The 25,279-nt window shown below is 39.4% G+C and overlaps 1 protein-coding gene across 1 annotated transcript in view; it reads left to right on the top strand.

Annotated features, from left to right (window-relative positions):
• Positions 1-25,006, top strand: part of NUP153 (nucleoporin 153) — a 46,192-nt gene extending 21,186 nt beyond the window's left edge. The window contains exons 6-22 of the mRNA XM_054381934.1: positions 1,535-1,651; positions 1,799-1,843; positions 1,945-1,998; positions 5,624-5,770; positions 6,478-6,530; positions 8,965-9,097; positions 10,789-10,926; positions 12,089-12,181; positions 12,422-12,512; positions 12,803-12,919; positions 14,007-14,621; positions 16,504-16,698; positions 17,195-18,034; positions 19,656-20,024; positions 22,038-22,319; positions 23,585-23,744; positions 24,201-25,006. Coding sequence (XP_054237909.1) covers positions 1,535-1,651; positions 1,799-1,843; positions 1,945-1,998; positions 5,624-5,770; positions 6,478-6,530; positions 8,965-9,097; positions 10,789-10,926; positions 12,089-12,181; positions 12,422-12,512; positions 12,803-12,919; positions 14,007-14,621; positions 16,504-16,698; positions 17,195-18,034; positions 19,656-20,024; positions 22,038-22,319; positions 23,585-23,744; positions 24,201-24,285 — 3,534 coding nt within the window. The 3' untranslated portion in view covers positions 24,286-25,006. The remainder of the gene's footprint in view (positions 1-1,534; positions 1,652-1,798; positions 1,844-1,944; positions 1,999-5,623; positions 5,771-6,477; positions 6,531-8,964; positions 9,098-10,788; positions 10,927-12,088; positions 12,182-12,421; positions 12,513-12,802; positions 12,920-14,006; positions 14,622-16,503; positions 16,699-17,194; positions 18,035-19,655; positions 20,025-22,037; positions 22,320-23,584; positions 23,745-24,200) is intronic.
• The last annotated feature ends 273 nt before the right edge of the window (positions 25,007-25,279 follow it).

Genomic DNA, 25,279 nt, shown 5'->3' on the forward strand with positions numbered 1-25,279 from the left:
GTTTGTAGTTGGGATCTCCTCTGTTCCTCTGATTCCATTTTCTGCCATTGTCTGCCTCTGACTATTAAACTGTATAAAACTGCACTCTTCAGTAGTGTCTAAAAGTCAACTTTGCTGATCCTTTGCTCTTCTGCTACTTAAAGGGAGGCAAGCATTTCTAAATGCACTCTCAAGATAAACAATAAAATGCTTTCTATTTTAATAGCATCCAGATATCTCTTGAAAAGAGCTAACTTGCTTTTAGGAGTTATTTGTGTTCTCAAATAAACCAGCAAATTGAAAGTGCTGACTACTTGTTTTTCATACCATGTGTGAAACTGATCTGTTTGAAGAACTTTGAATGTTAAGAGTGCTGGAGAAGTGAGTGTTAAGGGACTTTTTCATTGTGTAAGACTTGTTTTCCTATATTAAAGAGATCTGGAGTTAGTGTGATCTTTAGGGAGCTACAAGTAGCTATAGTTGAAGCTAAAAGGAAGTCAGTAAAATATGGTTCATTTGGAATGTGTTTAAATCAAAATGACCTCAAAAAATAAAATAAAAAGTCAAAATGAACTTTAAGGAAGTGGAAACAAGAGTTTGTTGGACCTGTTCTGGCCTAGTCTGTTTATACCACAGGACAAGGGGACCTGATATATAGCAGAAACATTGAAAACTTGTGGTTTGTTCTGACTTGCTATTAAACTGAACTTCAGAACATGAAAAAATTCAAGCTTGAAGCCCTCTTTAGTCATCTGTTTTTATTTTTTACAAAATAAATATGGATTATGCTGAAAAGAGGAACCAAACTGCTAGGCATTTAAAGGAGAGAGAAACTTGCTTGTTGCTGCGTGCTCTAGGTTACAGTGAGTATCGCTTGTGCTTTTTACATGCAGTATGATCTATTTCCTGTCTTTGTGGTAAGCATGATGTGGTTACTTGAGGGGTTTAAGGTGATTATGAAGTTACACTGAGTTTTTGTTGTTTTTATATTCTGTCACATGGTGCAAATCCAACAGTTTACTTTTTCAGTGTAAGATGTTTTCATCAGTTACAACTCACATTGGATCTTTATCTTTTTAAACAGAGTTAAAAGGTCTGCAGTCAACTGTAATCTTGGGGGAAGGGAGGAAGCAGGAGAAATAAAACTAGAAATTCCTGAAGATGGTTATATAGGTTGGGGTTTGGAATGGTTTTCAGATGCTTACACCATCCTGAAACTGAGAGCTGCTTTATTACTGAAAGCACTTTCTGCAGCACAAGCTAGTGCTTCATTTCTGTTTTCCTCATTACTGCTTCAGACCTGACATCTTCCCTTTTGCAGTCTTTTACATTTAAGTATTCCTTCTGTTGCTTTGCCTCATATGGAAATGGAGTTCCACTTAAACTTGTAAAGTCAGTAGAGTATATTTTCTTCATGGCTTGAATGCCTAGTTGAGTGCATTTTTACTCTGCCATCAGAGTATTGGTTGTACCATCATATGTAGCCATAGGGCATAAAATATATCTGTTTAATTCAAAATCAAGTGTTGTAACATTTGCAACACTGTTTTTCCAGCCACCAGTAAGAAGACAAATGAAAGCTAAACAAGCAAGTGTGCAGTCCTATGGTGTGACAAGTTCCACTGCACGGCGCATCTTGCAGTCACTGGAGAAGATGTCAAGTCCTTTGGCGGTAAATTAATTTTAATTTGTTTCATTTGGCTCTTTTAATTTGTTTCATTCAATGTACTTGAAAAACATAGTGAATGTGCCAGTGTAGAATGAAGATCTTTCTTATGGAGTGTTCAGTTTAATTAATTGTTGCACTGTTTTTCAACAGGATGCTAAAAGGATTCCATCTTCTGTGTCTAGTCCACTGTCTTCTGTAAGTTGATTACAACCCCCCTTCCCCATTTTTGTTGGATGAAACTCTTTCTCTTAGGAAGGAGATCATCCCCTAACATGTAGACCTTTTATTCCCTGCAGCCTGTGGACAGGAGTGTGCTGAATACTACTAGCTTCCAATCCAAACAAAAACAGGTAAAACCCAGTAACATCATAAGCAAAATAGGTAATTTTCTATGCTTTATAGCTATTGGAAGAAATATCAGAGACCTCAGTGACAGAATACTCATGAATTTGAGTTAATATTAGCACTATGGGCATTACAGCTGTCTTGGCTGTGTGGAAATTTCTAAAAACGTCTTTTCCACCCACACCAGATGAAGAACTGTGAAGATTACTCAAGAATTATCTTTACGTGGTGATATCTTAATGAAGAACAACTTCTCTAGAACGCATAAAGTAGTTTTATCTTGTCCTCCAACTTGGGGTTGAGTTCCATGTTAATACTTGCTTTTAGAAAAGCTTTTTCTTGCAAAAATTATTAGAAATAGAAAAATACTGATTGAGTGATCGTACAGATCACTTGTGCAGATTTCCATATGCATTTTGAGCAGAAAAAAATTGCTTATGGGTTTTATTACTGCTCAAAGCAAGGAGAAGGAAAATTATTAAATGTTATCACTTCTGTAACCTCATGCTCCTAAATTCCTGTTTGGATGTTGCACTGAACTGTGGTAGTGGATTTTTTAAAAAGTTAAAATTAGCAACGATTTTTAATCACTTTACTTCGGGATATCGAGTTCATTAAATTGTAAAACCCAGAAATGGCTACTTTAAGATCAGGCAGCCAAAGGAACATAAGTGTGATTTCTTCTGTGCAAACGTTTAATCTGCCTTTTTAATGAGAAAATGGACAGAATGTGTCAAGAAGTTTCTATAGTAATCCTGTCATTAGAAATGTAATGAATTTTACGGTCACGCCAGAGTTCACAAACATCTTGTGTTGCTTTTACTATCTTTCACCAAATGCTAAATTACAACAATGTTGAAAAGTAGATTGTACATTTTTTTTCCCCCATAAATATTACCCACATAATTGAAGACAAAGCTGGTGTGGAATCTCTGTCAAATTGTGGAACTACACCTGTGATGAGGCATTAAGAAAGATCTACTCTATTTGCAATGTAGAGCCTGACGTCAGTCAGAACGCGAATGTTCCACACAGCTGTCACGGGGTAAAAGTAGAGAAATTGTCTGATCATAATACTAGAATTCATGAAGTTTGGCAGGGGAAGGGTAGTCTTTGATGAGAACGGGAGGAGAGAGCTGTCTGTGCCAAGGAGAGGGCTGCATTTTCCTCCTAAACAGACATGTGGTGACAGAACAATTGAACACTCGGCAAAACGTTAGCAGATATTTTTTGGTGATATTTTTCTTGTTTTGAGAATCTGCACAGGACAGAATAGCTCTTGGAGTATTAAACATTTAATTAGGTGACTTGTTTTTTTTGTTCTGTATTTCTAGATAATTTGATATCTTCCATAATGAGGCCACTCAACCTAGTGAAGGTTCAGTTCTAGGGTTGGTTCTGTTTAGTGTGATCTGAATGTGGGATTTGAATGTACCATTAGCAAGTTTGCTGATGATACCAAACTAGGAGCTGCTGTTGACTCTCTCAAAGGGACAAGAGGCCTTGCAGAAGAATCTATATAGGTTGGGAATATTGGGCAATCAACAATGGCATGAAATTGAGCAAGAACAAATGCTTCTCCATCAGTGGCATAGTGAAATTAAGAGCACCCTCAGCAAGTTTGCTGATAACACCAAGCTGAGTGGTGTGGTTGACACACCTGAGAGATGAGATGCCATCCAGAGGGACCTGGACAAGCTTATGATATGGGCCCACGTGAACCTCATGAAGGTCAACAAGGCTAAATGCAAGGTCCTGTGCCTGGATCAGGGCAACTTCTCGTATTGGTACAGGCTGGGGAATAGAGGAATTGAGAGTAGCCATGCAGAGAAGGACATGGGGGTACCAATGGATGAAAAGCTGAATATGAGCCAGTAATGTGTGCTTGAAGCCCAAAAACCAACCACATACTGGGCTATATCCAAATCAATGTGGCCAGCAGGTTGAAGGAAAGGATTCTGCCTCTTTGCTCTGGTAAAACCCCACCTGAGTACTGTGTCCAGCTCTGGAGTCCCAAGCCATTCTATGTTTCTGCACCTGGGATGGAGTGCATCAGGCACAAGTATAAACTGGAAGAAAATTGGATGGAGGGCAGCCCTGCAGAAAGGGGTCTGGAGGTGCTGGTGAGTCAGCAGTGTGTGCCCCAGCAGTCAAGAGGGAAACCCACATCCTGGGGTGCATCACACACAGCAGAACCAGCCAGTCAAGAGAGCTGATTATCCCACTGTATTCAGTGCTGGTGTGGCCTCACCTTGATTACCACATGCAGTTCCAGGCCCCACAATTTAAGAAGAATGTGAAGGTCTTTGAATGTATCCCGAAGAGAGCAACAAAGCTGGTGATGGGACTGGAAGTCCTGTGAGGAGCAGCTGAGGACACTGGTTTGGAGAAGAGACTGAGGGGTGAACCTCATTGTTCTCTGCAGCTTCTTGAGGAGGGGAAGTGCAGAGGGAGATGCTGAGCACTTCTCCCTGGGATCCAGTGACAAAGCTGCATCAGATTCAGACTCAACGTTGGGAAGCATTTCTTTACCAAGAGGGTGGTCAAACCCAGGGACGGGCTTCCTAGAGAGATGGTTGATGCCCCAAGCCTGTTGGTGTTTAAGAGGCATTTGAACAATGCCCTTAACAACATGCTTTAACTTTTCGTCAGCTCTGACTCATTCCAGCAGTTGGACTACATAATTGTTGTAGGTCCCTTCCAACTCAACTATTCTATCCTGATTCTGTTGTATTTGCATTTAAAACTAGCAGTGGACATTCACTCATAGTAGGTTTATGAACTTAATTAAACCACTTTTTACTCAAGTTTTCAAAATCATTGTCACCTTTTTTAGAAAGAAGTACTTTTATTCATGTTAAAGATAGTATACTGTGAGTTTTATTACCAAGAGGTGGGAGATACTGAAGTTAAAGCTGCATTGTAAACACAAATTTCTGTTGAAACTAATTTAAATAACAGCACACATCCTAAGTCTGGTTCTTCTCATGTTTAAGACTGCAGGTAGAGCCTTGGTAAATTTTGTAGCCTTTTGGACTCTCTTTCACAGTTCAGTGAAATCTGTGTTGCAGGCTGTACAGTTCTTCCTATTAAAAGTGAATTCATGGCTGTGAAAACTGCTTTGACAAGGAAAGTCAGACCAGTAATTTTAAGTGCATCTAATGGAAATCTAAAACATTGGAACTTATTTTAATGGATGAGATTATATTGAAAATATTTTGCAGATTTTTTTTTCTTTTATTTGAAAGCAACTTCAAAGGAAGAAAATGCAGGAAACCCCCAAACCCCAACACCTGGAATGTTAAATTAACGGATTAAGCCAGTAAAAAAAAAATCACTGTAGGCAGAGGATGGGAAAAAGATGGGAGCATGTGATAGTAACATGAGTTATCTTGTGTATGAAGTCAGCTGCCAAATTTTGAAATAAGATTCAGTCAGACTTTGGCTATGTCTGTAGCTTTTTGTAATTCATACTTTGTTTTTTGATGTTTCCCCTCTGCAAGCTAAATGCTTTCGTCACTTAAAAATAATTTTCACTGGGTGCTCCGACTGATGGGAAATTTATAGTTCTTTAGCTGTGGTAGTTTTGACAGATGCAAAGATAGTTTGTTTGCTGCTTCTCTTTCAAAGATGGAATCACAGCATCCACCTGTCCAGAAACTTGTGACACCAAAGGCAATCACTCTGGCAGTGAGTAGGGCCCAGTATTTTAAACCATCTCTGACTCCAACTACCGATTCCAGCAAAAGTCACCAGAGAGTAGATATGAAGCACAAAGTAAGTAAATTTTCTGGTCATTATCTACCTGCTTTCTATAAGCTTAGAATGCCTCTAATCAGTTGCTCTACTAAGGTGCTCTTTCTTAGCAGAGTGTACTAATAGTATGTTTGAGATAAGTGTTAAGACAACGGGAGTCATTGTAAAATAGGTACTTTGAGGTTTTAGGGATTTCATAGCCTTTTTTTTAAACAGTAAGTGGCTGGTGTTATTTTCAGAATGTGATGATGTGCTCTTGGGTAGGGCTGTTCTTTGAGAGACCATTAAAACACAGAAACAACATTTTCCTTTTCATATGCTGCTGTCACTGATGGAATATTCTGATGTTGTGTATAAACTTTCAGGTAAGCAATGGGCTCTGAGTGAGATTTCTTGGCAATTATCCATTTTGATTGCTTGAGTGTAGATGGAGTCCCTGAGAAACATTCCTTCAAACAAGACTGACATCTCTTTCATTAAAAAACCACTCATGGTTCCAGTCCAACCCAAATGTAAAAATTACCAGGTGTTAAAGCTATATGGGCTTTTTAGGTCAGAGGTCCAAGTGAATAGCCCTACTTGTCAGGGAACAAGCTTAAGCAGATGAAGCGTACCTCATACTTCAGTGGTATAAATTAAAAAAACAAAACACAGAACGTGATTGTTTGTCTTCTCTCTATGTGTGGTTTGTAAATACATTGAGATAAATCTTGAATTCAAACTTGCAGGATATGATGGAGAAGAGTTTTCCTGCAGAACAGCAAGTGAAAACATCTGATAGGTATGGCAATTCTGCTAATTTAAAACACTTGAAGAAGGCACTCTCTCTTTTGTCCATGCAGTCTACCTGCATTCTTTTGGAAGTACAAAAACAGTTCTCAGTAAAGGGAATGGAAAATACAGCGGGGGGGAAATGTGTTATGAGAGAACTGAACCATTTGTGCATCCTGATGTTTACTGGGGGACAGCTATTAGTTTTGGCTGATTATTTCATTGTTTGGAGTCTGGAAGCTTTGTTATAAAGGAATTATTCTTTCTGAATTATTCTGTATAAGTTGAAGTGCCCTAGGGTTCAGGAATATATATATATTTTTTTTTTTCTTTTTTAAAAAGCAAAAAGCCAGAGGAAGACAGTTTTTTAATGTTCCTTTCACAGTGAAGTCACTTGTCTGCTCTGAGTTTGCAAGAAAACCAGGAGCCTTTTAGAGTTGTCTGAGGCCAAATGCCAGATTGTCTCTAAAACACAAAATTCCAAGAGGGTTAATATTTCTTCTTGAGGAGGTTGTCTTGCATTACACTGCTTGCTTGGGTTAGTTTAGGATGATTTCACTATCAGATAATACTGATGGCTGGCCTTCTGGACATGTAGTCTTTTGGGTAATGCTTGAATTAAGACATTTTATGTTCAAAGGATACCTTTCAAAGAACAGTAGCAGGGAATCATTTTGTTTGTGTTCATCTTCCAAGCAATTCTGATGTTGCCCTGGACATTCTTTGGCTTGCAAAAAAACCCCAAAGTAACCCTTTGGTTTGGCATCTAAGAGTGTGACTTCACAGCAGCCACCTTTTCAGGGGTGTAAGAGATAGGCTCTAAGGTTTTTGGCATAAGTGCAAACAGGTGTTAGGTTTTAATAATGGGTTTTCAAATGGTTCTAAATTTTTGTTGGTAGAACTCTTTTCTTCTTCTCCGTATAGAAGGAAGATCCAGAAAACTGATAGTGCTTTTTATTTGATTTGCAAGTTTTACTGCTATGTTCTACTTTTGTCAGTATAGTTGACAGTATTTTAAATTTTTTTTTTTCATAAAGCCAGTCTCTGTTGGGTGCACTCTTCTGGAGCAGGAGCACAACACTGCTTAAGAGGCAGCTGGCCTGAGTCCCTTCATGCAGCTAATTTGCAGTACTTTGGAATCTCTCTGTTCAGCCTATCAAAGGCTATTTAATTTAAAAATCATAATCAGAATTGTGGACTGGACTGACTTGTCTGAAGATAGAAAACAGTCTTTGCCCCTTAGAAGCTGACAGGTGTTAACAGAAAAGAGGAATATGGGCTACTACAGACAGGCTGTAATTGTATGAATAAAGCTTTATTTTGACATAAGTTTATTTTCAGAATTTGAATTGATTGTCAGTTTGGATTAGTGAAAAGTTTGAGCATATGGCTTTAAGGATCTGGCTTCCTCTCAGTGGTTACAATGCTAAGTAGACTGTTTGCAAGTGTCTGACAAGTTTAGACCAATTCTCTGTCTTCTGGTAACTTGACCTCGTGTCTTCAAATGTATTTCTGTAATGAGTGACTGCTTGACTGCACGATAAGCTTTGATATGGTAATTTTTTCCAGTGGGACTTCATTTTGATGCTACAATGCTTTTTCTTGTTGTTATTCCCTAGTTCACTTCTCTTTTAGGCTATGGTGTGGGCTTTGGGGGTGGGATTTTTGTGTGGTTGGTTGGTGGTTTCTTTTTTTTTTTTTTTTTCCTGAGGGGTTTCTTTTGTTTTTCTTTCCCCTTCCTACTTGTATTAGGAAATCTTTCTGGTTTGGATCTTGGCTTTGGTAATGAAGAGAGAGATGCCTTTGTATGCCTTACAAAAGGGAATCTGTATTCATGTCTGAAAAGATTTCTGGAATGTTGGCACACCCAAACACCTCTGCTGCTTCTGCTGATGGCCCCAGGAAAGCAAGAGCTGCTTCTGAAGCTTTTCTTGTATTATTTTGCAACACAAGTTTAAGCCTCTCTCTTCCCTAAGAGCTGCTGACAGCATTTTATGTACACACACACTCTCTCCTATCTCCATATATTTTTAGTTATTTTTTATATCCCTGCAAAGATACACACTCATCACAGAATCAGAGACCTGGCAGTCAAATTTTCCACTGTCTGGACTATTGAAAGGAAACATTAGAAAATAACAATCTAAATCAGTTTTTCTATTTCTGGCTTAGTCACCATACCTTTATGGATATTATGACTGTTACTTATCTCCTTCTCATCACTGCTGTTACTAATGCAGCTTTTAGAGCAGATACTTACCAGCATTTAGTAATGTGTGGAATATTTTTTTTTCTGGTTCCAGTTAGAAGGTGTCAGCTCTAGGACTGATAGTGGCTATAACAGCTTGAAACAATTAGTTGATAAGTTGATTTCTTAAAAAATCTTGTTATTTTATCTTTTTTTTTTCCCCTTTCTCAACCAATATTTTATTATTCTGTGACAGCAATTTGACCTATCCCAAGGTCAGTACTCCTGCATCCAATGGTCTGTCTTCAGGAGGGGTAGCAAGTGGTGGTGGCAAGATGAGAAGGGAAAGAGGAGTACACTACACATCAAAACCTGAGCAAGAGCAACAGGTAAGGGACTCCTGAGGTTAGCTACTTTCACTAAGATCACTGACGTGACTAGCTAAGAATGTCTCTTTTATTGCCTCTTAGTAAATCATAATAAAGCCACTTGAGTTTTGTGGGGAGTTTGCTGTGGATTTCAGGGCAGGCTTCAATTTATCTGTTTAAGTCCCTCAGCCTTGGTTTTATATTTTTGGAATCTTTACTCATGCTATCTGGGAGATGCTTCATGCGATAAAGTTTCTCATTAGCAATGGAATGAACAAATGTCGGTGAAGGTTTGTAGAGTTTTTGTAAAGGAATGATGTTTTAAAGAAGTGCCAAGTAAACCAAGTTTATTTAATTTGATATTTCATATTTAAGTCATGTAGAAAGATACAAGCCAAGAGTCTGAAGCAGAACAGTGTTCTGCATATCTGCTAATGATCATAAACAGCTTCTGGCACTTCATCAGACTCATTGTGAGAGGGTTTTTTTCTTGTTTAATGGGAAAAATCCATTTAATGATACTGGTCATGACTGTTGTGAAGGTATTTTTTCTGATTGGATGTTATGTGAGATGCCTACTACTGGATCCTAAATGTAAAAAAACCCCAAAACTAAATCAGTCTTCTGGCTGATAGAAAATGAAGAAACAGTAGATAATGTAGAATGTTTCTGTAATACAAATGATCTGGATATCAGAGTTCAATAGACTCAACGGATCAAAACTGTGAAAGATGTAAGCTAGTAGGGTGCATTATGTTTCTGTAGGAGCAGCTTGTCTCTCTGCTTAGTCACTTCTGGGTAGGTCTTGGTACTACTGTGCAAATTGTGCTTAGACTGGCTATTCCTGTTTAATCCCCAATTAATCTAATCTTGATAATCAAATAGTTTAAAAGGCAAGGATAAGACCAGAAGTTTTTAAGGTACACTGTTTGTTTGAGTTTTAAATATGCATCCTGATACATAATATAGGCTAGATTTACCACACTATGATCTGTGCTCATAGTCAGGCTTTCATCTCTGGCATTTTGTGGGTTCCCAGCCCACGTACTTCTTTAAACATTATCATTTTCCAGTTCACTGCAGGAGTGACTTTAGAAACTTTGGCAGCTGTCCTACCTAATTCTGCAAGTGAACCCTTTCTCACTTGTTTTCAGGGTGTGCTCTGAATTGAGGAGCTGAGGAGATAATTAGCATGATTTTTCTCTAGATCTTTTATGGAATCCTGTAATGATTTAGGCTAGAAGTGGCCTTGAAGATAGCTAGTCCTGTCCCCCTGCCACCTTCCACTCGATCAGCTTGCTCAAAGCCCCATCCATCTACAACTTCTCTGAGCTTATATGTTCCAGTGCCTCACCACCCTTTAATAACTAAAGTGCAGAAAATGCAGTAAATCTGATCCAGTGCCCCTCTGTATTTTGCACAGGTAACAATTTTGAGCTAACTTTCAGTATTATTTTGAGATACGTGAGGAATGTAGTAGCACGTGGAAACAGGCCTGCCGTGAGTTAAAAGGCCATGGCAGACTGAAGTGGGGAGGTTAGGAGGTTAGGATTCCTTTTGTCAATCTATGGATCTCTCTCATTTTGTTAAGAAATTAAGGGTGGGACAGGGTAGGAAGGTAGTATGTCTTGTAAAAGAGAAGAACTAAGATTTGCAACTTCTTTATAGAAGAGGAAAAACTAAAATTTGCTATGATTAAATTTTACTCCTAGGAAGTGGAGGAACCAGTGCTACCACAAGTTCCTCTGCCCATCAGTACTGCAACACTGCCTTCCTTCAACTTCAGTTTTCTTGCCAGTAACACTGTCTCATCGCCACCAAGCGCTGCTTCAAAAGCAGCCACGAACAAGGTAAATCTTTGTTGTGCATCATGAATACTTTTTCAGGATTAATATACATCTGCTTTGTTGTGTGTTAAGTTCTTCCAAGGTATTCATGAAAATAGTTTATATATCCTACTGAATAAATCAGGGTTGCATTCCAAGTTGGAGGTGTGGGCATTTAAAAAAAAAAAACAAAACATAAAGTGACTGATTTGGCCTCTGTCCCTCTTATACCTTGCAAATGTTTAGTTTACATAATTGTATAACTGCTTCAAGTGCTATGGAGATATTATTGGGATTTTATGCCAAGTTATTAAAGTACAAGTAGTATTAATGGTCATATAAGTCTAGTGCAGAATAGGAGCCTAGGGTGCAATAATTGCAACATTATTTCAATATAATGAACATTCATCTGTTCCAGAGTACTTGAAATATTTTTGTATGTTTTGCAGCAGATAGCTGCTTTAACTTGTTGAGATATTTGCTGAAGCTTTGACTACAACTGAGCTGAGCTAGTTTAAGGTTCTTAAGATGTGTGTTCTGCTTTTCATATACTTAAATATATCTAGATCTAATTAGCATCTGAGATTTTTTTTCTCTTGGTTTATGGGATTTGGTTTTGGTGATACTATACTACATCCTCAATTGCATGCTTCAGTTTCTTTTATTATAACTCTTATCTGTGGATTAGAAATAAATACGAGGTTTTCCAACTTTACTGCAGAATCACAGAGTGGTGGGGGCTGGAAGATATCTCTGGATATCATCTAGTCCAACTGCCCTGCTAACGCAAGGACACCCAGAGCAGGTTGCCCATGATCGTGTCCAGGCAGGTTTGGAATCTTTGCAGAGAAGGAGACTCCCCCAACCACTCTGGTCAGCCTGTTCAGTGCTCTGTCACTCAGTTCTTTGTTATGCGTAGGTGGAACTTCCCATATTCTAGATTGTGCCTGTTCATGTCCCTTATCCTGTCACTGGGCACCTCTGAAAAGAATCTGGCCCCATCCTCTTGCTCCCACCCTTTTAATATTGATAAACATTGAGAAGATCCCCTCTCAGTCTTCTCGAGTTCTCTCAGCCTCTTCTTGTAAGAGAGAACGTCTGTTAGATAGTACATTCAAGTAGTTTCTATTGTTTTGCCAGGACGTTTTTCTTCTAGATGTAAACGTTCATTCTTTTCAAAACACAGATACAACCATCAAGTAATGTTGGCAGTCCTGTGTTCAGATTTTCATCTCCAATTGTGAAATCTACTGAGGCAGAAGTGCTACCTCCATTGTCTGTAAGTAAAATAAATAAAGCTAAACCTTTTTTCATGGCTTTAGTAGAATATTGCAGAACATGAAAGCAGAATTATCCTGAATAATAAGGAAAACAAATATATAGGTTTCTGGCTTACAGATTGTCATCCAGTGTGGCTACTAGAAGTTTGAAGATTGCATTTTGGGTTATTATTTGTGTGTGAAACTTTAAGTTTCTTTAGTTTCAAAGTCTGAATAATCTGTCTCTTTTTTTTTCATAGCAGATTGGGTTTACATTTAGTGTTCCTGTTGTAAAATCAGCAGAACTTTCTGGATCCAGTGATACATCTGTGACATCCTTACTTACTCTAGGTAACAGAAGTTTCAGCATTTCAGATCTGGAGTGCTGATTTCTTTTTTTTTTTATATATAAAATAGTAAATCTATCTTTTTTGAGCACACTAGCAATGCCAGGTAAAGTGTGTTTTCCGTGACAGATCTGCCTTTAACCAAACTGTAATTATCAACTGTTGTAAACAAGTCAGAATTTTGAAGATTCTTATATAAGAAGCATGGAACTTAGAAATTCTTGTTTCTAGCAAATGTGACTGTATTTTAAGTGGGTTTCTTGCTGAAAGGTGTTTTTTCTTTTGGTGTTAAAGATACCACCCCTGTAAACAGCACCAGCAATAAGAAGAAAAAAGAGGAATATGATGGCTCTACCAAACCTGCAAAGGTCTTGAAGGAAGGAAGTGTGTTAGACATCCTAAAAAGCCCTGGTGAGATCATGAAATCTTTTTAAGAAGACACTGCAAAAAGTGGGCCTGCATATAACTGCATTGATTCTTAAAAACCCATTACAACAGCAAAGGCACTTGTCACAGTTAATGCAGTAGCAGCTATAAATACAAACACAGGAGAGCATTACCTTAAGCACTGCGTCAGTTAGGGTTAATAGCTGCTTCTGAGTGGCTTTTGTTGCTGAAAGCAAAACTGCAACTTCGAACCTGATGCATTGCTTCTCCTTTCTGTGTTAGGATTTAGTTACAAATTAAGTATTAAGAGAATTAGTCAAGTAATCAGTTTCATTTTAAATAAATAAAATGTGTGGAATTGGAAAGTTTGTTAAATGCTTTGAAACATTCCCCTTCTGCTTTCACCATGTTTGGGAATTCAGAGTAGTAAAGACCCCAAACTATCAAACAAATACCCAACAGACTATCAAACAAACCACAAAACAATTTAATAATATAAACCCACCGAATTCTTCATTTTAGCTTTACAAGTGATGTGTGCTGCTATTTAAGATGCACTGTTGTAGCATTTTCTTCAGTATTTCCACATCGTTGGTGGTTCTTTTCTGTTAAAATTGGCACCTTTAAATAAGGAGTTGCCTGGCACCCAAGTGCGCTTTGAGCAAAGACTGTAGATGACAATTATTCTGTTGTCTTCATTACTATTACTCAATTAATACTCAGTATTTGTGGAGAAATACCATGTGGACTGGTGCTCCAACTACAGCTACTAAATGTGAGTCATTTACTAAGGCAGAAATAACCTTAGAAACTTGATTCGATTTGGCCTGGTGTCTTAAAATGAACTAGATTATTTTCATGACTAGTTTCATGACTGACAGTTGGCTTTCAGTACTGTTTGTTCAATTTGTATCTACCAGTGAAGATTTGTATTTAAAACTTTGTGTCACGGTGCAGCATATGAAATTTCAACCCGTTGGGTAAGATTTCCAGGGACATCCTCTTGCAACCATTGGCACTTAGTTTATGCTGTCTGGTATTATAAGTAACTTACATGTGGTAAGGGTACTGCTTTATCAGTAACGCCTCTTCCTGTTTATTTTTTTCCTAGGTTTTATGTCTGTGGAAACACACTCCTCTACGTCTGCACAGCCTGTTACAAGCACAGTGGTCTATACAAGGCCTGCAATAAGCAGTTTTTCTGCAGGTAAAGACACACCTAAGCAAGCATCCTCACTTTGGCAGCCTGACACACACGACCCCTGTCCGCAAAACAAAACCACAGATGGCAAATGTGTAACATGTGAAGCTGCTAAAGTGTCAACGCTTGACAGTACGAAACAGATCATAAGCTCAAGTCAATGTATCTCCTCTAAGGGAGCAGTACCTACAGCAGGAACATTGGGCTTTGAAGAAAAATTTAAAACATCACCTAACACATGGGATTGTGATACCTGTCTGGTCCACAACAAACCTGAAGCTACAAAATGTATAGCATGTGAGACACCAAAGCCTGGAACAGGAGTAATGCCTGCTCTGACATTGCCAGTGGTCACAGACAACTCGGTGACGGTGACATCCTCCTCCAGCAACACTGACACAACAGTCACTCTGGGGTTTGGAGACAAATTTAAGAAGCCAAAAGGCTCTTGGGACTGTGCGGTGTGCCTTGTACTGAATAAGGCAGAAGACAGCAAATGTGTAGCTTGTCAGTCCGAGAAACCAGGTGTGTTCTCTTTTCTGTTGTTTCAATCTCAGCTTCTGTGCATTCTTTGCAGAATAAAATGTTGCATATAAGAATACTTTAAGCAGCATGACTGTTTACAAAACAGGATGTATTAGTGCCTGTGCAGGAAGTTACAGGCACTTCTGAGGATTCCAGCCTGTCGCATGAATTTAACTGAATATTCGATGTATTAGTGTAGGGCTGAATTGAAGCAAATACACACTCTGCTTTGCAGCTGGTGAGGATGTCTTAAGTAACTTAAAACCAATGCACTCAGTGAAAAACATGAACTCTATAGCAAGAGTTAAAAACTTGTGGTTTTCCTTGCTCAAAGTGTAAGTAGAAATGGTATTTACAGAACAGGGGTAAAAATATTCAGCATTTTTGTGTAATTGAGCAGAAATATGAAGCCAGATTTCAAGACGGTGTAGTCTTTAAGTAGTCATTGTAAACTAAAACAAAGCCATATGTTCATCTGTGCCGTTGAGGGCCAGTAGTAGTCTTCCAGAACATGGGTGACCTTGTTCTAAAAGGTCAAGGTCCTTCCAGACCTTGAGGAGGTGAAGGCCTTCTTCAGTGCAGCACTGGGTTATTTCCCGTTATGTGATTTGTAATTGCTTTTGAGTGTGGTGTTTAATGCACAAATACTTTTTTTGTGTTAACTTTCATTGGTTCTTAACATAATTTAATGTACTATTATATCAAAAAACAATATGCAAATATATCCCAGGGGAAGGGTGGGTGGGAGTAATCTAAGATGGACCAGATTCTGCCTTTGTGATCATCCTGTTCAGTAAGAGTGGAATTTCTTCAGGTAAGAATTTTAAAGGGAGCTTATTCTCCTGGACTTTCATCCTCAGACTGATCAGTTGGCACTTTTATCTGGGACTCTACAAGGAGGCAGTTGGAAATGTGATGGGTTTTCTGTAACTGTCACGGTGCAGAGAACTGCACAGTTACATTACATCAGTCAAAGAGGACAAGTGAGGCAAGTGAAATGAGAGGGTAAAAATTCTTTGGATGTGCTGTGGAGGAGAAGACCCATTCCTGTCTTGACTGGTTTGAATCTGAAACTTTAATTTCTGCCTCTGTCTTAAAAGCCACCCTCAGAGGTTTAAAACCATAGGTGAACATAATACTTATCTGATACTTTTGTTCCTTTTGGGTGTCCACTTCAGTGCTCACACTTACAGAGCTGAAGTTTTCTCTTGGAGTGCAGCGCCAAATGACATCTGTTTCTCTACAGAGTAAACAGATCTGAAGGCAAGCTTTGTCTTTTGGACCTCTATGAAGGATTCTGCTGTTGAGAGAGTGCAGCTTCTGTGTAGTGAACATAGACTTGTGGGCTTGGAAGCTTTGAGTTCCTCTCTACATTTTGATGTTGTTGGGGTTTTCTTCTTTTTTTGCCATTGGGATTTTTGTTTTGGTTTGGGTTTTGTTTGTTTTTTTCTTACAATGTAATTTTGAACATGTCTGTCTTTGGGATTTGGCGATGGTAAATTCTGAGTCTCTCATGACTTGAAAGTGATCATTGACTTAAGTAGTGCTAATTCTGACTGTGGGTTACTCATGTCAGCGGAAATTTTACTAGTTTTAGTTGAGTAATTAATGATCCGAAATAGGCTGGCTTGCTGTATTGTATGAACTACAGTTGCTGTTTAAATGTCGTTGGCTGAATTTGTGCTTAAAATTGTAAAGATGAATTTAGGTGTTTCTGTTCTTTAGGTTCTCATATTGAGTTTGACTGAAGTTAACTTGCAGCTTGATGTTTTTTTTACTCTTGTCTGCTATGTTAATTAGTGACCATTTAAGAGGTCCCTAAAAAGCCCATGTTCACTTTCTCATTTAAGCAGGGTGATTAACTGTCTTGCCTGTTTCTCAGGGAGTTCAGTGCCTGTGACCAGTAGCAGTGTTTCTGCATTTTCTGCTGCTTCCGGAGGATTTCTGGATTTAGACAAATTCAAGAAGCCTGAAGGAAGCTGGGATTGTGAGGTCTGTTTGGTCCCAAACAAGGCAGAAGCCACAAAATGTGTAGCCTGTGAAAGTGCAAAGCCAGGCACCAAAGCAGAGCTCAAAGGTAATGTTTGATGAGAAGGACAGGGGCGTGTGTTCTGCAGTTTCTTTTGTCTGTAGGTTTGTTTTTCTAAAGTGCAATTGTTTGTCCTGTGAGGTATGGCAAAATTGTTCTCTCTTCCTCTAGGAATGTTGCTTAAGTAAGGTAACATGCTTGTGTTTCCACACCTTTTCCCCAGCAAAAGGTCATGCTTTTTAGAGAAAATTTTGTATTCATGATGTAGTTGTTCTTTACAAGTCTTACGTATTGTTCCTTAGGAGTTTAAGCTAAAACATGATCTTTCAAAGAGGTGAGCAGCATGCTTTTCAGAGCCAGGTAGTGGACAGAAGAGTACTGTTGTGAAAAGGTTTGTGTAGAGAGGAGGTATAGGGTTTTCTTATCTGCTCTGTGGTTTGTTTGCTTTTTAACAGTTTTGACTGTGAGGTTCAGGCCAGGTAGGGGAAGCCTACATATATTGTGTGATGTGTTCCAAACTTAACACTGTTACTGATTTCTGCAGGTTTTGGTACTGCTACTGTGTCCACAAGTGCTGCAATGCCATCGTTTACGTTTGGTGCACAGTCGTCCTCTGACTCTTCTAATTCCTTAGGTAGCATAGGGGGGTTTAAATTTGGAGAACAAGGGAGCTTCAAGTTCGGCGTTGCCTCTGAATCTGCATCCTCCAACACTGTGACAGGGGGATTTAAGTTTCCTACTAGTTCAGGGGACATAAAATTCGGAGTTTCTTCCTCAGACTCTAAACCAGAAGAAAGTAAAAAAGAAGGTAAAAGTAACAGTTTTAGCTTTGGACTTCCATCTACAAGTAGTCAGGCTCCTTCAACATTTCAGTTTGGGACAGCAAACCTGGGACAGCAGGAAAAGAAAGAGGAACCTGTTTTGGGAGGCTTTGGTTTTGGCACGAGTTCTACTTCTTCTGCAGCTACCAGTGAGAATAAAACCGGGGTTGGTGGCTTCACTTTTGGAACTGTGGCAGAAAAAGAGGTGGCATCACCTGGTCTTGAATTTAAGAAACCAGATGAAAGAAAGGATGAAGCTGTCTCAGCAAAGGGAGGCTTCTCTTTTGGCAGTGTGGAGTCTGCACCTGCCTCACAGTTTGTTTTGGGAAGGATGGAAGAGAAACAGGACTCTGTCACTTCTGCTGCTCCTTTAGCATTTGGGAAGAAAGCTGACAATGAAGAATTAAAGGCACAACCTATTTTTTCAGCTGGGACGGCTGAGCATACCAAAGAGGAGAGCACAGCAAAACCCATGTTCAATTTTAGTTTTGTTAAACCCTCGGAGAAGGAAAGTGAGCAGGCACAGTCATCTTTTGCATTTGGGGCACAAACGAGTACTTCAGGTAAGTGGAACATCTTTTCATTTGTAGGTCCATCATACCTCTGAAGCCATACTGGGCAAAATCTGTGATTTGATATATTTATGCATTGGAGCTTTGTTACTACCTGCAGCCTGTCTGTAGTACTAGTTGTTGGTGTGTAGACAGTATGTAGCAAGTCCTTTTCAGATTTCAGTGAGTTTTAACACTAGGTTTAGATGCAAAAAAATCACCATACCTGAAGGAATCTGTATCACTTCTTGTGTGAACACAGGAATTGTCTTGTCTCAGTGGTAAGCAGCAGTGTTGGTGGTAAAATCTGTAGCAGGGTGCAGTACAGAGACCTTATATGAGCACTCTTTCCATAGTGAAAGAGGAAGAGGGAGAGAATATCTTATCCCTTGTACTTGTGGCTGTGCTGTAGGGTGCACTGCTGTTTTTCTACAGCAACAAAAGTATAAAAATCACTCCATAGATAATACACAGGTTTATATTCCTTTAACTTGTTGAATGTTGCAGTGGAGAATTAAAGTTCTTCAGTGGTGATCACTGTGGAAAAATGCAGGTTGTTAAATTCCATTTGTATGACTTGTGACTTCGAAAGAACAGAATTAGTGTCTGACTTCTGAAGTGATGCAGAAAAGGGCATCAGTAAGTAACTCTGAATAAAGGCAGTACACAGCTTTGTACTGGTTTTAACCACAGCATTAGGTTAAACTGCTACTCAACAGACAGATTTTTAGAGAGTTGTGGGCTTTAGGGGAGATGAATGGGTGGGTGGGAGGTTGAGTTTGGTTTGAATTTTGGATTGTTTCTTTTACCTGCCAGGTAAAGTTCTGGAGTTTAGTATAGTCATGGAAATTTGATGAAGCACCTCATGCAAAAAGGAAATTTTAACAAGCTTTCTGACAGGTGGCATAGTCCCTGAAAAATGGCATAGATGAAAAGGGGCCATAACTGGTGGGGAAAAAAGAAAGAGAAGCAGAAAACAAAATCATAAAATAATAAGGAGAGTTAGCCCAGCAGTTTAGGGAAAGCTGAAGAGCAACTAGCTTTAAAAAGCAGCTCCCTTCTACCTGGGCAGCACTGCACTCAGTCCTTTAAAATAGTGGTCTTAATGGAGGGTTGTTCTCTGTTGCTCTTACAAGCAGGTTCCTTAAGTACAGTCAAGCTGGGAAGAATTAGGCTGGAGGATGGGGAGCTTTGTCTGACTTACAGGTATAGGCACAGGGCTGCATTTTCTAATAAGCTACAAAGAAAACTGTGTCACTGTGGTTTTCAGTACTTCATTGAGCAAAAGCATAAAGTTGCTATAGGTCATTGCTGTTCTCCTAAGAACGTCTGAAGTAGATCTTTTAAGAGTTCAGAAGTACTGGTTAATACTGGTTCAGGTGAAGCTTAGTGTTTGTAACCAAGGAAGCCTAGACTGCAGCGCTGTCCTTATTCTTCACAATTCCTCTATTCCTTTAATGTGGATGGCAGCAATCAGAACATTAAATCTGCATCTTAGGTAAGCAACATTAGCTTGAATAGCAATTGAGGTGTCATTCAGGACTGTTCCTTGTGTGGTGATTGAAATAGGAGTCAGGTTGCTGTACTTTGTTTGGCATTTCTGTGGCAGCTTATGGACCGTTGTTCCTTTCAGATCAAGGAGCAGCAAAGCCATCTTTCAGCTTCTTGAGCTCCAATTCCTCCAGCACAGTGGTACCCACCACTTCGGCCAATAGCAGCAGTGTGTTCGGCAGCACCATCTCTTCCTCAAATCCTCACCCAGTTCCCACTCCTTTTGTGTTTGGACAACCCAGCAACACTGTGAGCAGCTCTGTTTTTGGTGGTTCTGGAGAGTCTGCAGCATCTCAGTCATTTGGCTTCTCCCAAGAAAACAAACCAGCAACCACATCTTCCAGCACCGGCACAGGTCTTGCTTCATTTCTCTTTGGTTCGGGCGCCAGCAGTAGCAATGCAGCAAATTCAGGCTTCACCTTTGGAGCCACAACCACGTCAAGTTCCACAGGTACATTTGAAACAGATGATTTTCTCATTTCTGCCATTACAGTGGACCAAGGAAATACTGTCTCATGAATATTTTACTCTGGAGAATGCATGGAAGTAGAGGAAAACACTGAGTATTTATATTCACAATAAAAGTTGGGGCTCAGTTTTCACAGTCTGGGAAATACAGTTTAGGAATGAACTGACAGCAGCCTTGTTTCACATGATTACTGGTTTTGTGTTTGTGTAGGAACTTTCATCATGAGAGTGAGCTTTTTTTCTTCCTGCTATCCATCCAGTGCTTACAGTCATAAGTCAGTAGATTACAGCTTTCCTGATTTTTCTTTCCCATACCTAAAACTCTTCAACTGTTGTTGTAATGTCAAGCTTTGCAAAATTCTTACTTTACGAGTATATATAAACACTGGACCTCTATAGGCAGTTGTTGCTGTGTAAGGATATGTTTCTGATAAGCCTTATGGTGAGCCTTTGTTAATTTTCAAACAATTTAGAGAAGATAGAGTTAAGAATCTATGAACTTCTTTCACGTTATGTTCATTACCTGACTGCATGAATTGAGCAGTATGGCACAAGACTAAATCCACCCAAATCCTCTGTGTTCCTGCCAGTCTAGAAGCATGTTGGAAATAAGATTGAACCTATGAGGAAGAGAATTCATTTGGCTGATCTGTTTGCTCAGCTTTGTCATTCACAGAAATTAAATCAGCATGCTTTTTGTATATCATAAACAAGAAAGAAAACTGTAATGGTTTAGCACAAGGGTAAATTCCCTGCTCCCCCAACACAAAAGTGAGGGGAAAAAGTAACATACGCAACTTAGGGTTGGGAGATAAAGAGATAGGAGTTTAATACAACATGAGATATCATAAGCACAATGCATAATTACCTTAGCTAATAATCTAATAATACAATGTATGATTGCATTAGCTTAGCCTATTTGCAGAAGTGCAGTGAAATGCAGGGAAAACTCCAGCATAAAACAGAAAACCAAACCCAGCAGCTACATGACTCCCACCTGTTCTGCTGCCATGCCTGCAGAAAAGAGACCACACCCAAGAACCCAGAACCAGCAACCGGAACAGGAAGCCTCCCATGTTGCAATCTGAACTTCAAGCCCCAAAATACTTTGCTCCAGTTAGCACTGTCATTTTTGAAAACCAGCAGATCAATTTAACCATCTTATAAATCAGTAACTGCCTTAGTTGGTGATGCTGTATTTCAAACATCTTCACAAAGGTGTGGAGCTGTTTTATGCAGCTATTCCAGGTTTAAGTACAGGAGAAGGTGTTTTCTGTTACATGAAGGCTGCTTAAATTGCATTGGTAGGGCTGTTTAAAATGTTCCCATTTGTGTAGCAGGTCTGCTGTGTACATGCAGTCACTGTTCATCCATGGACTTTCTTTAGTTATTTCTGCTGGCTGTGCAGAGCTGAAGCAGCCAAACAGATAGGCGGGTTGTGTTTTGGTGTTATGTAGAGAATTACTCTGCTAAACCGAGTTTTTTGAGTAGAGGAGCTCCCTGCAAGCTTTATTTGGGGTCAAGAAGTTGGTCATGGTGAACACTTGGCAAGGAGGGATGCAGCTGCCGATAAGATTCATGTTGTCCTCATCCTAACAAATGGGGAGCTGTGTGTTGTATATTTGACAAATACAATTTGAATGAATATTCTCTGTGATCTAAACAGCTTTTAGTAAATACAAGATAAAACATACTATTGGTGGGAATGCATTTCTAGAATGTGGATGTTAATGTCACAATCTGAATAGACAAGCCAGTGTGTTTCGAGGTTTTATTTTATCTGACTCTCAAACATGGCGTTACTGACGTTACATACAAGGTGCCGCTGAGGTACTATTTGTTTGATACGCTTATAAAACTAATAGCAAATTGAGTATTTGGCTCTCAGACCTGAGAAACATGGCATTTTAGAACATTTGTTTCTAGACTGATTCTTGTGTAGGGACAAAAAAAAAAAAACCCAGCATATACTGACATCTCTCTTCTGTTCCTGAAGGGTCATCCTCTTCATTTCTGTTCGGCTCTGGGCCTCCAGCGCCTGCTGCTGGCCCAGCATTTGGCACCAGCCAGCCACCAGCATTTGGCCAGAGCCAGGGGTCCAGCCAGCCAAGTGCTCCAAGTTTCGGCTCGCTGTCCACAACGCTGTTTTCAGCTGGTGCTCAGCCAGCTCCTGCTGCTCCTCCTGCCTTCGGCTCAGTGACAAGCAGCACTCAGCCCTCCATGTTCGGACAGCAAGTGGCCCAACAGTCAGGGTTTGGCTCTAGTACACCCAGCACTGGTGAGTGCTGACATTCCTCTTCCCTTTTGGTCTCCAAGATTATGCATTTCAATTTCATTTTCATGAAGTGCACCTTAAATGATACGGAGAAAGAAGGCCTCTGCCTTGCGCAGGTAGTAAGTATAAGAATTGCCCTCTATAAAAGTTACAGGTAAAGTCATTTCGTCTTGCTCCTGACTGTGGAGGATGTGCCACAGGAACACTAGCTTCACACTAAGCCTTCTCCACAGGAGACTTAGGGAGACATGGAATTTGCAACCCTACCTCTAAACAGTGGGATCTGTTTTCTTAAGCAATAGAGTGATCAAAAGAAGGTGTTGAAAACTATGGGGTATTCACTGGTAAGATTGAACAGAGACTGAGGGAGTACTCCCTGCAAACCAGAATGGCAGAAGCACTGCAAGTTATAATTTTAGGGTTTGTTAGGGTTGCTCCTGGTTCTCTGCCTTCATTAACAGGCTTTTCAATTTGGATTAGGGGCTTTTTGTGCAAGAGTACAGTCAGAATTATTTTTAAGCTTTTATGGGTTAAGACTTTATTAAAAATTCTTGTTACTAATGAAGTACAAAATATCTTGGGAAGGGGGCAGGGACTGATATTTAAAGTGTAAGAAAGATCTGTTTTACATTCATAAGTATTAAAAACACACTGCTAGATTGTATATATTTGACATCACAGTGTCAAAAAGGGAAGAGCCTCCTTTCCTTCCTTTCAGAAGTTTTACAGAGTAGCCTCCATTATTAAAATTCACAACATTTTGTACCAAGCAGTGAATTTTCTTGGGCACAGGGCATTCTTCAGTCATTAATCAGGTGACAGTTACCAAAGGTAAGATTCTCACTGGATTGTCTGTGTTGCTTATTAGTTACTATTCCCCAGATCAACTGTATGAACACCTGAAAGGTCACTTCCATATAAATCTGCACAATTCAATACTAGAATTTAAGGCTTTATTAATAAACTTCGGTATGCAGAGGTATAAACATCATCATAGTACAGAAGTTGGCAAACAAGTTATTATCAGTGGGCTGCAGTATTACTTGAGGACTCCCTTTATGATTGTTATAAGGTGAATGATTCCTCCATGTACCATTCCTGTAGTAATCTGGTACTTTGGTGTACCCCCTCCCCAAACTTTGTCCTTTTGAGCAACCTGTAAAACACATTCCTTAAAGACAGTAGGAAGAACACAAGGATTTTGCTGGAAAAGATGAACTCACATTTCAACTTTCTCACTCCTTTCTGCTTCCACCCCATCTTCACAGGTTCTGTATTCCAGTTTGGAAGTAATACTTCCAATTTCAACTTCTCAAGTAACCCAGGAGTATTTATGTTTAATGCAAATGCTCCTGCACCAGCAGCACCGGCACAGCCTTCTGGCTCTTCAGGATTTTCCTTCAGCCAGCCTCCAGCATTTACAATGGGGTAAGAGATCATATCAGAATTTTGCTTGAGCTTGGGGGAGTATCAGTGGACAGTGTACAGCCTCTGCTGCTGTTAAATCATGAGGCATTCAGATGGACCTTGGAGCTTGAAACTAAATTGGGCATCCTGCCTTCAATTGGCCTGACTGGCTAACTAAGCAACAGTAGCTTTAAAGGATAAAAGTCAGAAATATCACACATCAGCCTGTGGGAAATGATCTTGTTCTTAAAAAGTAAAATACATGTCTAGCCATTATACCACTACTTCAGAATAGGAGATACTTACCTGCTTTTGGTTTCTGGAACACTCTTCCTCCTGTTCATCATATGCCATTTGTTGCCAGCTGGTAACTAGTGAGACAAGACAATGAAACAGTTCTGGAATATCTACTCAGTGCTACTACTGCACGTTCAGCTACACTGTCCTAAACTCTGAACTACTGATTTCTTTTGATAGGACTAATGGGAAAAATGTTTTCTCTGCTTCTGGACCTTCAGTTCCTAGTCGGAAGATAAAGACTGCAGTTAGACGTAGAAAATAACCGCTTCAATACAGTAACTTTGGAAGCAGCTACTACCCTGCATTGCTCAGTTGTTGGGATCGTACCTCATGCTGGGTTAGCTGAAGTCAGATCTGCCTAAAGGAATATAAAACTCTGCTGCCCTTTCCTTCCCTTCCCTCATCCCCAGTTAGTTATAATAGACAGTTGGCAACAGAGCCGTTCTCAAGCAAAACTATCCTAGACTCCAGCAAGTTCTTTCTTTCACTGACTCGGCATGGTCTGGCTGTAGCCGTGAGTAGAGCCTGCACAGTGAATGGCTTGTACAATACCTCTTCATCCGCACCACTACGTGTGCTCATCTGCGTTTACCGGCGCCTCCAAATTGTAATTATATCGGCGAGGGATGCTGTATAGAGTAGAGAATGTTGATAACGAATGATTTCTATGCTGAGTTTGTGCTGGTGTATGTGTGAAGTGAGTGAGTTTGGGTGTATCGTGCACTAAAATTTTTCTGATAGAGGAAGACTGATTAAAGGATGATCCATGCTAAGGACTTGTTAGATCTGTAGTTCTTCATTTAATAATTATATGCTATTTCTATATTTTCATTCTTACAACCCTTTATCACCTGTCTCGCCTTCATTATTTTATTATGAAATGTGTAAATACAATTTTGTTTCTCTATGTACTTTTTTGGCATAACAAATCTGTGAAATGGAAATTTTAATTTTGTGTGTTACGGCCATTTTTGTTTAGTATTGTCTCAGATTTTATGTAAATCCCATTATTCAAAGTTGCCTAAATCCATTTAGAAAATTTTAAAATTGGGAATTCTTAAAATAAGTTTATTGGCTTTTCTGATCCATTTTTGTTTGGACCAAAAACCAGTATTGTACAAAGTATTAAGTATATATTTTTCTATTTACTGAAATGGACTGTGGTGACTTTGGATAATAAGGAAAAGTTTAATATTAAAGCCATGTTTATTACAGTATAATTAACATGTTAAACCATGGGATAAATGCCATCAATA

The sequence above is a fragment of the Indicator indicator genome, chromosome 6 (genome assembly GCF_027791375.1).
Source record: "Indicator indicator isolate 239-I01 chromosome 6, UM_Iind_1.1, whole genome shotgun sequence".
Taxonomy (NCBI): domain Eukaryota; kingdom Metazoa; phylum Chordata; class Aves; order Piciformes; family Indicatoridae; genus Indicator; species Indicator indicator.